This window comes from Thalassophryne amazonica, chromosome 1 (genome assembly GCF_902500255.1).
Source record: "Thalassophryne amazonica chromosome 1, fThaAma1.1, whole genome shotgun sequence".
NCBI classification, from domain to species: Eukaryota; Metazoa; Chordata; class Actinopteri; order Batrachoidiformes; family Batrachoididae; genus Thalassophryne; species Thalassophryne amazonica.
In genome coordinates, this window is record NC_047103.1 from 174,213,159 (window position 1) to 174,225,986 (window position 12,828).

Sequence of the window (12,828 nt, forward strand, 5' to 3'; positions counted from 1 at the left end):
CTTGTCCATATTACGGGGGTCCGGTTGGAGACCCTGTCGAGAAACCACGTGGCCCAGAAAAAAACCACATGATCCCTCATGAAATGGAATTTGCTTGGGTTCAACTTCAGCCCGGGCTGCTGTATCCTGGACAGAACCTCCTCGATGTGGAGGAGATGATCGTCAAAGGAGAGGCTGTAAATCGTCCAAATATACCATGCAAATGTGCCAGGGCAAACCCCTCAGAACAAGTTCCATCATCCGCTGGAAGGTAGCCGAAGAGTTTGACAGACCCATCGGCATGGCCCGCCACTGGTAAAGGCCCCTACCGGTCGTAAAGACTGTCTTCTCATGGTCCTCCTCAGCTACCTCAACCTGCCAATAACCATTAGAAAAGTCAAGTGTGCTGAACCAGGCCGAGTCTGCCAAGGCATCAAGGCTGTCATCCACACGTGGTAGGGGGTGTGAATCTTTAACCGTCACCCCATTAAGGCGACGATAATCGATACAAAATCTCCACTCTCCCCCTTTCTTCCTCACCAATACCACCGGGGCTGCCCAGGGGCTGCAACTCTCCTCTACCACTCCGTCTGCCAGCAGGCTAGCTACCTGCCGCTCAATCTCAGCCCTTTTCTCTGGAGATGTGCGATAGGGCCGTTGTTTAATGGGGGGATGGTCACCGGTTCTAATGCGATGTGACACCAATCTGCATTTGCCCGTGTTCCTGTCAGACAGGTTGAAAACATCTGAAAACCTCAGAAGGAGCTCCGAGAGCTCCTCCCTTTGCTGCATCATGATGGGTGACTCATCTAAGATGAATGTGCTCCTCGCTGGCGACGGCGAGGCGCCCCCCACATTAGCAATACTGGGGAGGGCTACCAGGTCATCTCTCCCCACCGAGTGGAACTGACCGAGGTGCAGCCCCCACTTAACTTCAACGGCTCCCCCAGATGGACTGAGAACACGCGCTAATGTGACCCCATTTTTCACACTATTCACAGAGTGAGCTACAACTTGCTCTGTCGACTCTGGGGCATTGGGTTCCAGATACACTTTGAAATCCTTAGGCAGGTGACATAGCGCCACCGAAAGAACCAACCATCACTGGCACCAGGGTCTCACTTAAGGAGGGTATAGTCACACATTCGCCATCGACACATTACAACAGTCGTGGGTGAGCTCCCCAGCAACGCACGGTTCCTAGTCAAAAAGTCAAGCCCAAGTAGAAAACTCTGAGTCGACTCTCTCAGTACATAAAAGTTGTGCTGAGAGCAGGTCGGACCCAATCGGAGTGTCACTTCAACAGAGCCCGGCATATTCAATATTTGCCCATTAACCACACGAGAACTAACATAGTTCTTTTTCAAAGGCCGGTTCCTCAAAGTGGTGACGGACATTCGAAAATCCGAACTGATCAATGAGACATTAGCTCCTGAGTCGACTAAAATAGGAACCTCACAATTCTCCACCACACCCCTGATGTAGGATGTGGGACGGTCACAACCATCCACAGCAGTGGCACCCTCTGTCACGTCCTCAGTCATGTCATGCCATACAGGGCCCTCGGTCTGAGCGGCTGGCGTCCGGGCCTCAACCCCAGCTACTGTCTGTTTCCCTGGTGACCACCTTTCACAGATGACTGTTGTGGAAAGAAACGCACACCGCGTCTCCTCAGCTCCTCCTCATTGCAGGACCTCCAACCAGTACTGGGACTCCTGCCCCAGGATGGCCTGGCTGTTGGAGAGAAGCTTCTGTCACATGGATAGTCATGAGGTGGGCGGCGGGGAGAGCGTCCCAAGCGTCTGTCCTCAGACCCTCTGGATTGACATCCAGACTTCCCCCAGGCACAGCTACAGCGCCCCCCAGATGGAGAGCGAAGGCCACGATCTCTCCTGTCGGCATCTCTGGCTCTCAGTCTCTGATTCTCCCCATACAACTCCCTCATCTCCATTCTCATTGCACACATGTCCTCATTTAATTTCTCTATGGCCTTCTGAAGGCCATCCGTAACAGACACAGACTGGACAGTTGCACTCTGACCCAGGTAAACACTCGTGAGTGAACTCTCACTGTCTCTCTGTAGGGCCTCCCTGGCATTCTCACAATGCTCAGCCACAGCCAGGGCCTCATCAACGTCTGCCGCACCCTGTTCCAGGCACTTAGCTTTCAACGCTGGATCCAGGCTGGCCAAGAAACGCTGAAACTTCTCCTCACACTTTGCATTGCTGCCGTAGTCCGGGAACACCTCCACCACTAGCCGGCTCATGTCAGCTGCATCCACTTCCAGGCTCTCTCCCGGAGCACGCACCCAAGCAGAAAGGCTGTCTCTGAAGTGGCCCAAGAGCTGTCTCTGCCCAAACGCTGTCCCGACCTTATCTTGACAGCAGAATACTGTCCCACAGCAGAAAGGCCGCCTTACTGAGGCGAGTAGGCAGAATGCACGCCAATTCATCATTGCAGTCACTGCCGACAGATGTCGCACCGACGGCAACCTCTAGCTGCCACACCCAGCTGTGAGAGCTCTGGCTTCCATCACCAGCAAAAGGAGCAGGCAGGTCGACTCTAACTTCTCCACCAAGTGAGCTCCTGGTGGTCCAAGCCGTATAAAGCTTCGACAGGTCCTTGTCCCCACACCACATGTTGCCGAAGCACCACGCTCGTTAGCAGACTAGCTAAACTGAAGCAGCTAAGCTAACATGGTCACAACTCAAAATAACCACTCAGCACGAACGCCAAAACATACGACAACCTGCACAAGCGGCCATCGCTGCCACCAATGTAGCGCCCTCTCTGTGGGTTCTTGACAGGCGTGAAATATTAACCCTCTGGGGCCGGCGCCATCATATACGATGGCTAAGATCAAGCTTTACTAAATTATAAATAACTTTTTTAATGATATGAGATAGAAACTTATTTTTTTTGCTGAAAAGTTAACTCCGCGGACTTTTCGAGCTAGCCATCTGCCATCTTTGTACTCCTCATAGAAGCTGTGTGATGACGTGCACAATGTGAGTGTCCAATTGGAATTGGTTCACCGTCACATGGTTTTCCAAAATCCAATCGTAGGTAAGATTCACTTCACGTAAAAAACCAAAGATCGTTTTCAGGAGTGATGTGTTACGAGTTGGCCTGTTTGAATAGCTCTCTGTGTGCTCCAATGAGTACATACTATTGGGCTCCAAATGCACTCAGTGAGATCAGTGAAGCAGACGGAGAGCCTCTGATGACAATCTAACGTGCTCAAACAAAGAGTGTGTAACTATCAGGATTGCTCCACTAGTTTGCATGTGAATCTTACTGGATTACTCTGTTGCTTTCTTGGCGTAAAGCACTGTTTACCATATCAATGGACAACAAAACGCATAGACCATTTCATATATATTGTTCAAAATGTGCATTTGTGCTTATTGTTTGAACCTTTTTGTTGTACACCCTTTCACACAAGACCTCAAATTACCTTTATAAAGTGTCAAAACAGTTGTTTATTATAGTTTGCTGTGTGTTTTGAATAAATGTGTGTGGAAAATTATTTCTTACACCTCAGCTCCCCTCTCCCCCTCTCCCCCTCACTGTAACTCCAACCTATGTAAGAGGCCAGCTCCTGCGGCTAAAGCAGAGGAAAGCAGCAGGACCTGATGGGATCCCCCCGAGGCTGCTGAGGACCTGTGCAGATGAGCTCTGCGAGGTCCTCAGCCAAATCTTCCACATGAGCCTCAGCCTGGGGGTGGTCCCCACCCTGTGGAAGACCTCCTGTGTCGTCCCGGTTCCCAAAACACTGCACGCCAAGGAACCAGCCCACTACAGACCAGTTGCCCTGCCCTCCCACCTCATGAAGACCATGGAATGGCTCATCCTGTCTCACCTCTGCACCATGGTGAGCGACACCCTGGACCCACTGCAGTTCGCCTGCAGACCCAACATTGGGATAGATGACGCTGTCATCTACCTGCTGCAGCGAGTGCTCACCCATCTGGAGACCAGTGGGAGCGATGTGAGAGTCATGTTCTTTGATTTCTCCAGCGCTTTCAAACACCATCAGACCGGAGCTGCTGCAGGAGAAACTGGAGGACGCAGGTGTGGATGAATACCTTGCTGCCTGGACCATCGACTACCTCACTGACCACCCGTAGTTCGTGTGGCTGTGCAGCTGTCAGTCTGAGGTGGTAAGGTGCAGCACCGGGGCCCATCCTCTCGCCTTTCCTCTTCACCCTCTACACCTCGGACTTCACCTACAACACAGACAGCTGCCACCTCCAGAAGTTCTCTGATGACTCTGCCATTGAGGGTCGCGTGTCTGAGGGGAACGAGCTGGAGTACCGGTCGGTCATCACAGACTTCGTGGACTGGTGTGAGCGCAACCACTTGTGTCTCAACATCAGTAAGATGAAGGAGATGGTGATTGACTTCAGGAGGAAACCACCACCTCACCCACCAGTGAACATCCAGGGGGAGGACATAAAGACTGTGGACAGTTTCAAATACCTGGGTGTTCACCTAAACAGCAAACTTGACTGGACTCACAACACAGACAACCTGTACAAAAAAGGCCAGAGTCACCTCCACCTCCTCAGGAGACTGAGATCCTTTGGAGTGAGCAGGCATCTGCTTAAGACCTTCTACGACTCTGCTGTAGCCTCAGCTCTCCTCTATGCTGTTGTCTGTTGGGCCCCGGGCAGCACAGAGCGGGAGAGAAAGAGACTGAACAAGCTGGTCAGGAAGTCCAGCTCTGTCCTGGGCTGTCCTCTGGACTCTCTGGAGGAGGTGGCTGAGAGGAGGGTGTTAACCAAGTTCAAATCCATCATGAACAACTCCTCTCACCCTCTGCACCGGACTGTAGTGGAGCTGACCAGCTCGTTCAGTGACAGACTGAGGCACCCTCAGTGCAAGAAGGAACGATACCGCAGGTCGTTCCTCCCTGCTGCTGTCACACTGTACAATAACACTGTGAAATAACCACATGCAATAATATGTCCACAAATCATGTGCAATAACAACTCGTTTACTAATCCCTGCACTAATGACACCTTACCACATCTAAACTCCATTTCACATATTGTAAAGAACATGCTCCTATCTCCTTTTCAATCCCAATCATGTTTCTATATATGCATATGTATATGTGTATGTGTGTATGGGTATTATATATATTATATATATATATATATATATATATATATATATATATATATATATATATATATATATATATATATATATATATATATATATATATATTCTATTTCTACCTCATTTCTTATGTCTTGTACTGTTACAAGTATTATTATTATTGCTTATCCTTATCTACTTGCACCCACCTTGTGTGTTTTTTAAGTGCTGACATAACGTGAATTTCTCCTCTGTGAGATCAATAAAGTTTATCTTTATCTTTAACAGCAAATAATCCACTGGATGTCACTGGTGTGTTTCCTGTAGAAATGCAATGTCGGAACTCAAAAGATTTTAAATGTGCAAAAGGTCTGCTGTCTTTTACTGGGTTATGCATCCCCTTTATATTCCAACTCAAAAAGTGAGTGTTGCCCACAATCTGCGTATACTCTAAAAGGTAATTCAGTGACTTTGTATATATCACAGTAACAAATTAGCTATAATGACTTAATAAATCTCTGAAACACATTCAATTGATTGTTTGAGCTGGATATACCAAATGAAATGCCTAAAAAAATTAACAGTTAATTTTATCTTAACTTTATTAGGATTAGGGTTAGGCACAGTGGACGGCACAGTGCGGCCCCTGCTAAAAGCCAGAGATGCAGCCTACAGAGCCGGAGACAAACTGGACTATAGCAGGGCCCACAAAGAACTAAAAAAGGGCATCCAGCTGGTGAAGCACAGATACAAGCAACGCATCGGGGACCACTTCAAGGACAATAACACACGTAACATGTGGAAAGGCATCCAGACCATCACGGACTACAAGCGCAGTGACCAGCAGGTCAGCCATGACCCCACTCTGCCCGACACCTTAAACAACTTCTTTGCACGCTTTGACTCTCCAAGCAGCAGAGGGGCTGTGCACCTTCCTCAGCCAGAGGTGCAGCATCACCTCTCACCCTGCAGCTGCACCAGGTGACCTCCACCCTGAGGAGAATTAACATCTGCAAGGCTGCAGGCCCAGATAAGGTGTTAGGTCGGACCCTGAAGTCGTGTGCAGACCAACTGGCAGAGGTTTTCCTGGACATCTTCAAACCTGTCGCTGCAGCTTTCCATGGTCCCTGTCTGCCTGAAGTCCTCCATCATCGTGCCTGTGCCCAAAACAACAACCATCACCTGCCTCAGTGACTACCGTCCTGTTGCCCTGACCCAGTCATCATGAAGTGCTTCGAGCGGATCCTCCTGAAATACATCAAGGACGCTATCCCTGCAGGTCTGGACAGCCTGCAGTTCGCCTACAGGGAGAACCGTTCGACGGAGGATGCTGTCTCGTTAGCACTTCACACAGCCTTGACTCACCTGCAGCATCCGAACACCTACGTCAGGATGCTGTTTGTGGACTTCAGTTCAGCTTTCAACACTGTTCTTCCGGACGTGTTGGCCCTGAAGCTCCACAACCTGGGTCTGTCACCATCGCTCTGCTACTGGATCAGTGACTTCCTCACCAACAGGCCCCAGGTGGTGAGGATAGGGAAGTCCACCTCTGCACCACTGATCCTCAACACACCGAAACACCACAGTGTTGTGTGCTCAGCCCTGCCCTCTTCACCTTCTTCACCCAGGTCTGCTCTGCCACTCACCCTTCAAACATGGTCGTGAAGTTCGCGGATCCTGGGCATCCACATCTCCTCTGACCTCACCTGGACTGTGAACACTTCACACCTGGTAAAGAAGGCCCAACAACGGCTCTTCTTCCTCAGGAAGCTGAAGCGGTCTGGACTCTCCTCACAGTTGTTAGTGAACTTTTACAGAGCCACCATTGAGAGCATCCTGTGTCTCAGTGTGACGGTGTGGTATGGCAGCTGCACGTCACAAAACAAAAAGGACTTAGCCCGGGTGGTGAGAACAGCACAGGGGATTGTGGGCCGCCGTCTACCAGATCTGGACTCCGTTTACATTGTCCGAGTCCAGAAGAGGGCCAGACGTATGGCTGCCAATCCCACCCACCCGGGCAATGCACTGTTTGCACCACTTCCATCAGGGAAGCGGTACAGGAACATCAAAGCCACCACGAAAAGACTCAGGAACAGTTTCTTCCCTAGAGCTGTGAAAGCCTAGCCCCCTGCAGTGAACCACTGCATCCCACCCCCTACAGAACTATCAACATGAACCCTCCCCCCTTAAACACACAGACCTACCCCTATCACACACAGACTTACACCTCCATGTCTATCACGAACACACACACACACACACACACACACACACACACACACACACACACACACACACACACACACACACACACACACACATCCCTAACAATCAAACTCAATCAAGACTCGCACTAAGCTGCACTTTATCTTTTTATCTTTTCATTCCTTATTGTCACCTCCTCTCTCCCCTGTACACTCATTCTCATGTAGATACATACACACACCACCTGCAAATATTTCTTTAAGTGTGTTTCTTTACCTTTATTTTTTTCTTTACCGTAATATTTAAGTGTTTTATTTATGTGTGTGCTGATTTATTTATGAGGTCTATTAGAAAAGTATCCGACCTTATTATTTTTTTCAAAAACCATATGGATTTGATTCCTATGTTTTTACGTCAGCCAAGCTTGAACCTTCGTGCACATGCATGAGTTTTTTCCACACCTGTCGGTTGCGTCATTCGCCTGTGAGCACGCCTTGTGGGAGGAGTGGTCCTGCCCCCTCGTCAGATTTTCATTGTCAGGAAATGGCGGAATGATTTGGGCTTTTTTTCCATCAGAATTTTTTCAGAAACTGTTAGAGCACAAGCAGCTGGAAACCATTCGAAAAATTTATTTTCGGTGAAAATTTTACGGGCTTCACAGAGAATAAGGACTGTTACTACAGCTTTACGGACACCCCACAATGGCGCATGGTGCGCCGCGCTCCGAGCCGCCATCGAGAGGCAGAAAACACCACATCATTTCTAAACGGATGGCTGTGTGAAGCCGGGACCGTCGTGAGCAATTTCTCTGGTTATCACAAGAGCTGAACATCAGCGATTTCCAGCAGATTTCACTTTTAACAAGAGATTTTGTCATGGAAAGCCGCGTGGAGGCTTCGCGCATCAGGACCGATTCGCTGATCGAGCGAGACAAAGGAACATCTCTGTTTCGGAGTGCCAGAGGACAAGTTGGGACATGCCTATCTCGGGCTTTCAATGCTTACCAGCCCAGTGAGTATAAGAGAAATGTGGAGAGCTGGGCATTGTCCCAACTTGTCCCCTGGCACTCCGAAACAGAGGTGGTTCCTTTGTCTCACTCGATCAGCGAATCGGTCCTGACGTGCGAAGCCTCCGCGCGGCTTTCCATGACAAAATCTCCTAAGGCTTTAGATTCTTCAGAATAAAGTCAATCGCTACAGATGGATCCTCAATAGTTTTTCTTAGCCTGTTGACAGGGTGATGCGAAGAACCACAGGAAAGACAATCCCAAACTTGATCCACTGACAGTTCTGCAGGAAGCCACTTAGCTTCCGTGAAGGCTGCTGCCTCTGCAGCGATGTAATCGGTGAAATACTCACTTTCTTGCCATGGAGGATTAATGAGGTTATGCGGGCAGCTTACGGAACACCATCTCTCTTGAAATAGTGAAATTTCACCACCATGGACTCTCTGGGTTTCTCCTTCACTGGGTGGTGGCCACAGGCCGCGGCTGACTCAGTCCAAAGTCGGAGCAAAGTTGAGGCCCAGTAGCTCCTGCAGTATCTTAGCTATAGCATCTGTAGGTCGTTGGTCTCAGTTGTTTTCACTTCCGTCTTTTATCCCAATAATGGGAGCATATTGGGAGCACTGGTGCTGCCGTCCTTTCAGGTGATCTAGCTTTAGCTGTAGCATAGCAGCTTCCAACTTCAGCTGGCTGACATCCTCCTCCATGATCGTCATCTTTTCAGAGTACCTGTTCAGTCCGTCTTCCAGATCCTTCACCCGAGTTTCTTGTTTCTTGTCCTGTATAGAGTCTATTTCGGCATTTAAATCATGTGTGCATGAGTCTATACAAAACAGTATCTTGCTGCTTGCAATATCAGCCATCACCTCAGGTAAGACTACAACCTCGTTACTTGAGGCTCTAGCAGAGTCTGGGGGTTTAGCAGCCTAGGCCCACATCCGCGAAGCAACTCAAAGCCCCCTCTAAAAGTTCCTAACTTAGCCTAAAATTTTCTGGCAAGGAGTCTTACCCTAAGAGTGAGCCAGGAGGTGTCTGAGAGCAACTCTGAGCAAGACGGGGACAGACACCCCCATCTTTGTGAGGAGGCGGGGTTTGACCCAATTGCTAGGTATGACACAGTCCTCTTCCCATGGTTGTTACGGAAAGGGAAGGACAAATAAAAAGCAAATGCGCTCCGCAATCCTAGTCAGGAATGGACAGTGAAATCAACCTGAGCTGCATTAAGACATGTAATTGTGTAGGATAACTTTATGATGATGAAACTCAGCAAAATTAAATGAATTGTTACACAGCTTGAAAATGTTTGAATGTACTTCATTTCACATACTGAATATCTATATATTAAAAGTATGCATGTGTGCATGCAATTGAGTTTATTTAGAATGTTCATTGTGAGTACATAATATAATTGTAAATATGTTAAAAATGCATGCATGACACAAGAAAGTGAAAACACTTATTTCCATTGTGGTCCATTTAAAATCAAACGACATAAATAATAAAATAACATTTTTAATAATACTGATAATAATAATAACAAAAATAATGATGATATTAGCAGTGTGTCTATGATAACAAGAACTAAACAAGCTATATATATATTAAGACAGTAAATTAAGATCAATAATGACGTAGATCAAGCGGGTAGCATGTTACTGACTCACTGTCATCCTACATATGGAGAGTATCTCTCTATCCCAAGTCTTTTCTGCCATCTCCTCTGTTTAAGACACTCTTAGGCTTATTAAAAGTCCTCCTCCCTCCTCTTACCACTTTGGCACCTTAGGAGCTCTCCATATCTTGTGAGCTGGCCAGCTTTATTGGGACTGACCAAAAAAAGTAAAATATTTGTAAAAATGTTTGCCCCTGGTCAGGAGCTCCACCAAAACACGTCCCTACATGTTATCACTCACCAGTGCCCCAGGGCTTTATTGTTTTGAGAATAAATAAAATAACAGCATTTTAGTAATGTGGTGTTTGGATCTTATCTGTACTATCAAGTAAGAATCTGATTCTTTTTTTCAGAATTCAATGAACCTCCCCCCTGACAAGGTGCGACTATTACGTTCATATGACAATGAGAAGAAGTGGGAACTGATCTGTGATCAGGTAGGTATTTTAGTTTGGATTGTCGGTAGCATGGCACAAGCAGAGGGTCACCCCTTTGAGTCTGGTCTGCTTGAGGTTTCTTCCTCAAATCATCAGAGGGAGTTTTTCCTTACCACTGTCACCTGTGTTCTTGCTCTGGGGGTTGGTAAGGTTAGACTGTACTTATGTGAAGCACCTAGAGGCACCCTTTGTTGTGATATGGTGTGAAATAAATGAAAACAAATTTAAAAAAAAAATTGAAATAGAAAGGTCAATTGTGTCTCCAACACCGTTGTTATTTTTTCTCCCTTCTGTATGGTTAGCATACTGGCATAGAATGTACTGTGTTTCCTACTCTTTTAAATTTATCTCAGGGTTTACCACTGTGTTACATCACCTTTCCTTCTAACAACACTCAATAAGTGTTTGGGGAACTGAGGACACCAATTGTTGAAGCTTTGTAGGTGGAATTCTTTCCCATTCTTGCTTGATGTATGACTTCAGTTGTTCAACAGTCCGGGGTCTCGCTGTCGTATTTTTTCACTTCATAATGTGCCACATATTTTCAATGGGTGACAGGTCTGGACTGCAGGCAGGCCAGTCTAGTACCCGAACTCTTTTACTACGAAGCCACGCTGTTGTAACACGTGCAGAATGTGGCTTGGCATTGTCTTGCTGAAATAAGCAGGGACCATCCCTGAAAAAGACGTTGCTTGGATGGCAGCATGTGTTGCTCCAAAACCTGGATGTACCTTTCAACATTGATGGTGCCATCACAGATGTGTAAATTGCCCATGCCATGGGCACTAACACACCCCCATACCATCACAGATGCTGGTTGGTGTGGATGGTCTTTTCCTCTTTTGTCCAGAGGACATGGCATCCATGATTTCCAAAAAACAATTTAAAATGTGGACTCATCAGACCACAGCACACTTTTCCACTTTGTGTCTGTCCATTTCAAATGAGCTCGGGCCCAGAGAAGGCGGCGGCATTCTGGATGTTGTTGATGTATGGCTTTCACTTTGCATGGTAGAGTTTTAACTTGCACTTGTAGATGTAGCGACGAATTGTGTTAACTGACAATTGTTTTCTTAAGTGTCGGGGCCCACACGGCAAGATCCTTTACACAATGATGTTGGTTTTTAATGCAGTGTCACGTGAGGGATCAGGTGGTCGATTGCGTCAGCTGCTGGTAAGCAGCCTTTGTATGAGGATGGGTGGAGTCTCTCGTCGGATTTCATTGCAAGGAAAATGATGTAACGAGTGGAGCAGCACCGCATCAAATTTTGGCCAGAAACTGAGCGACAACCAGGTGGAAACCATTCGGAAGATTCAGACGGCTTCGGTGACAATGCTCTGGGCATACACACAGATTAAGGAGCGGTACAACCATTTAAAGACGGCCGCACAGCGGTGGAGAGTGAGCCGCGCTCGGTCGGCCATCAACATGCTGAAATGACCAGATCATTTCCAAAGTGAACGCTGTGGTGATGCGGGACCGTCGTGTGACTATCCGAGAAATTTCCTGTAAATCCAGTATCTTTTTCCCCATGAAAAAAGTCTACATTAATAAAAACTCATTACATTCTTGTGTAAATTCATGTAAATCCATTTGAAGCGACAATGTCTTTTCTCCAATGAAAGAAAGTCTAGATTAATAATAAAAAAGTCACATAATCTTATCTAAAATCCTATTTGAACAGCACAATGTTTATTTTCCAGAGAGAGAGAAATTCTTACCGTCTTTCTCCCGTTTATCTGTCAGGTGTGTTCATGAAGCCAGCGACAATTCCACGGATTCTTGTCTTTGTAAAACATTTTTCCTCCGCGAAGTTCCACGGATCCGATGACACAGATTTGTATCTGTAACACACAGAACAGTGTCCGTGGACTCAAAAAACTTGCATGATGTCGTAAAAAAAAGGAAAAGCTTTGCGAAAGGCATTTTAAAAAACTCAGTGACAATCACAATTACAGAGTACAACACTAACAGCCCCCCCCCCCCCCCCACTCCTCTGCACGATGAAATCTGTGGAATTCCTCGGATCCGCAGAGTTTTCACAGCCCTGCTACATAAAGTAAATACATTTAATTGAATTAATTACACAATGTGATCATTTTATATTTCAGGGTCCTTTTAAAAACCCAGCAGGGAGGCAGTTCTGAGGTAGTGGCAGTTATCAGTTTGTACTGAGTTGCACAGGTTAGTAATTCATCATTGATGATTCATCATTGAGTACAGCAGCTGTGCCAACCCTGTTCCTGGAAGGCCCCTGCATGTTTTTTAACTCTCCCTGTTAGGTAGACATAGAAAACATGCAGGGCAGGGCCTCTCCAGGAACAGGGTTGTGACTCCTACTGTACTTTAAAAATATATTTAGCACAGGAGTGACCTCTGTGCTAAGAGAATATGAACCATTTTTGGTGTGTGGATTTATTGTCTG

General features: G+C 47.0%; 1 protein-coding gene across 1 annotated transcript in view; it reads left to right on the top strand.

Annotated features, from left to right (window-relative positions):
* Positions 1-12,828, top strand: part of fmnl2b (formin-like 2b) — a 360,828-nt gene that overhangs the window by 16,104 nt on the left and 331,896 nt on the right. Inside the window, exon 2 of the mRNA XM_034179825.1 lies at positions 10,319-10,402. Coding sequence (XP_034035716.1) covers positions 10,319-10,402 — 84 coding nt within the window. The remainder of the gene's footprint in view (positions 1-10,318; positions 10,403-12,828) is intronic.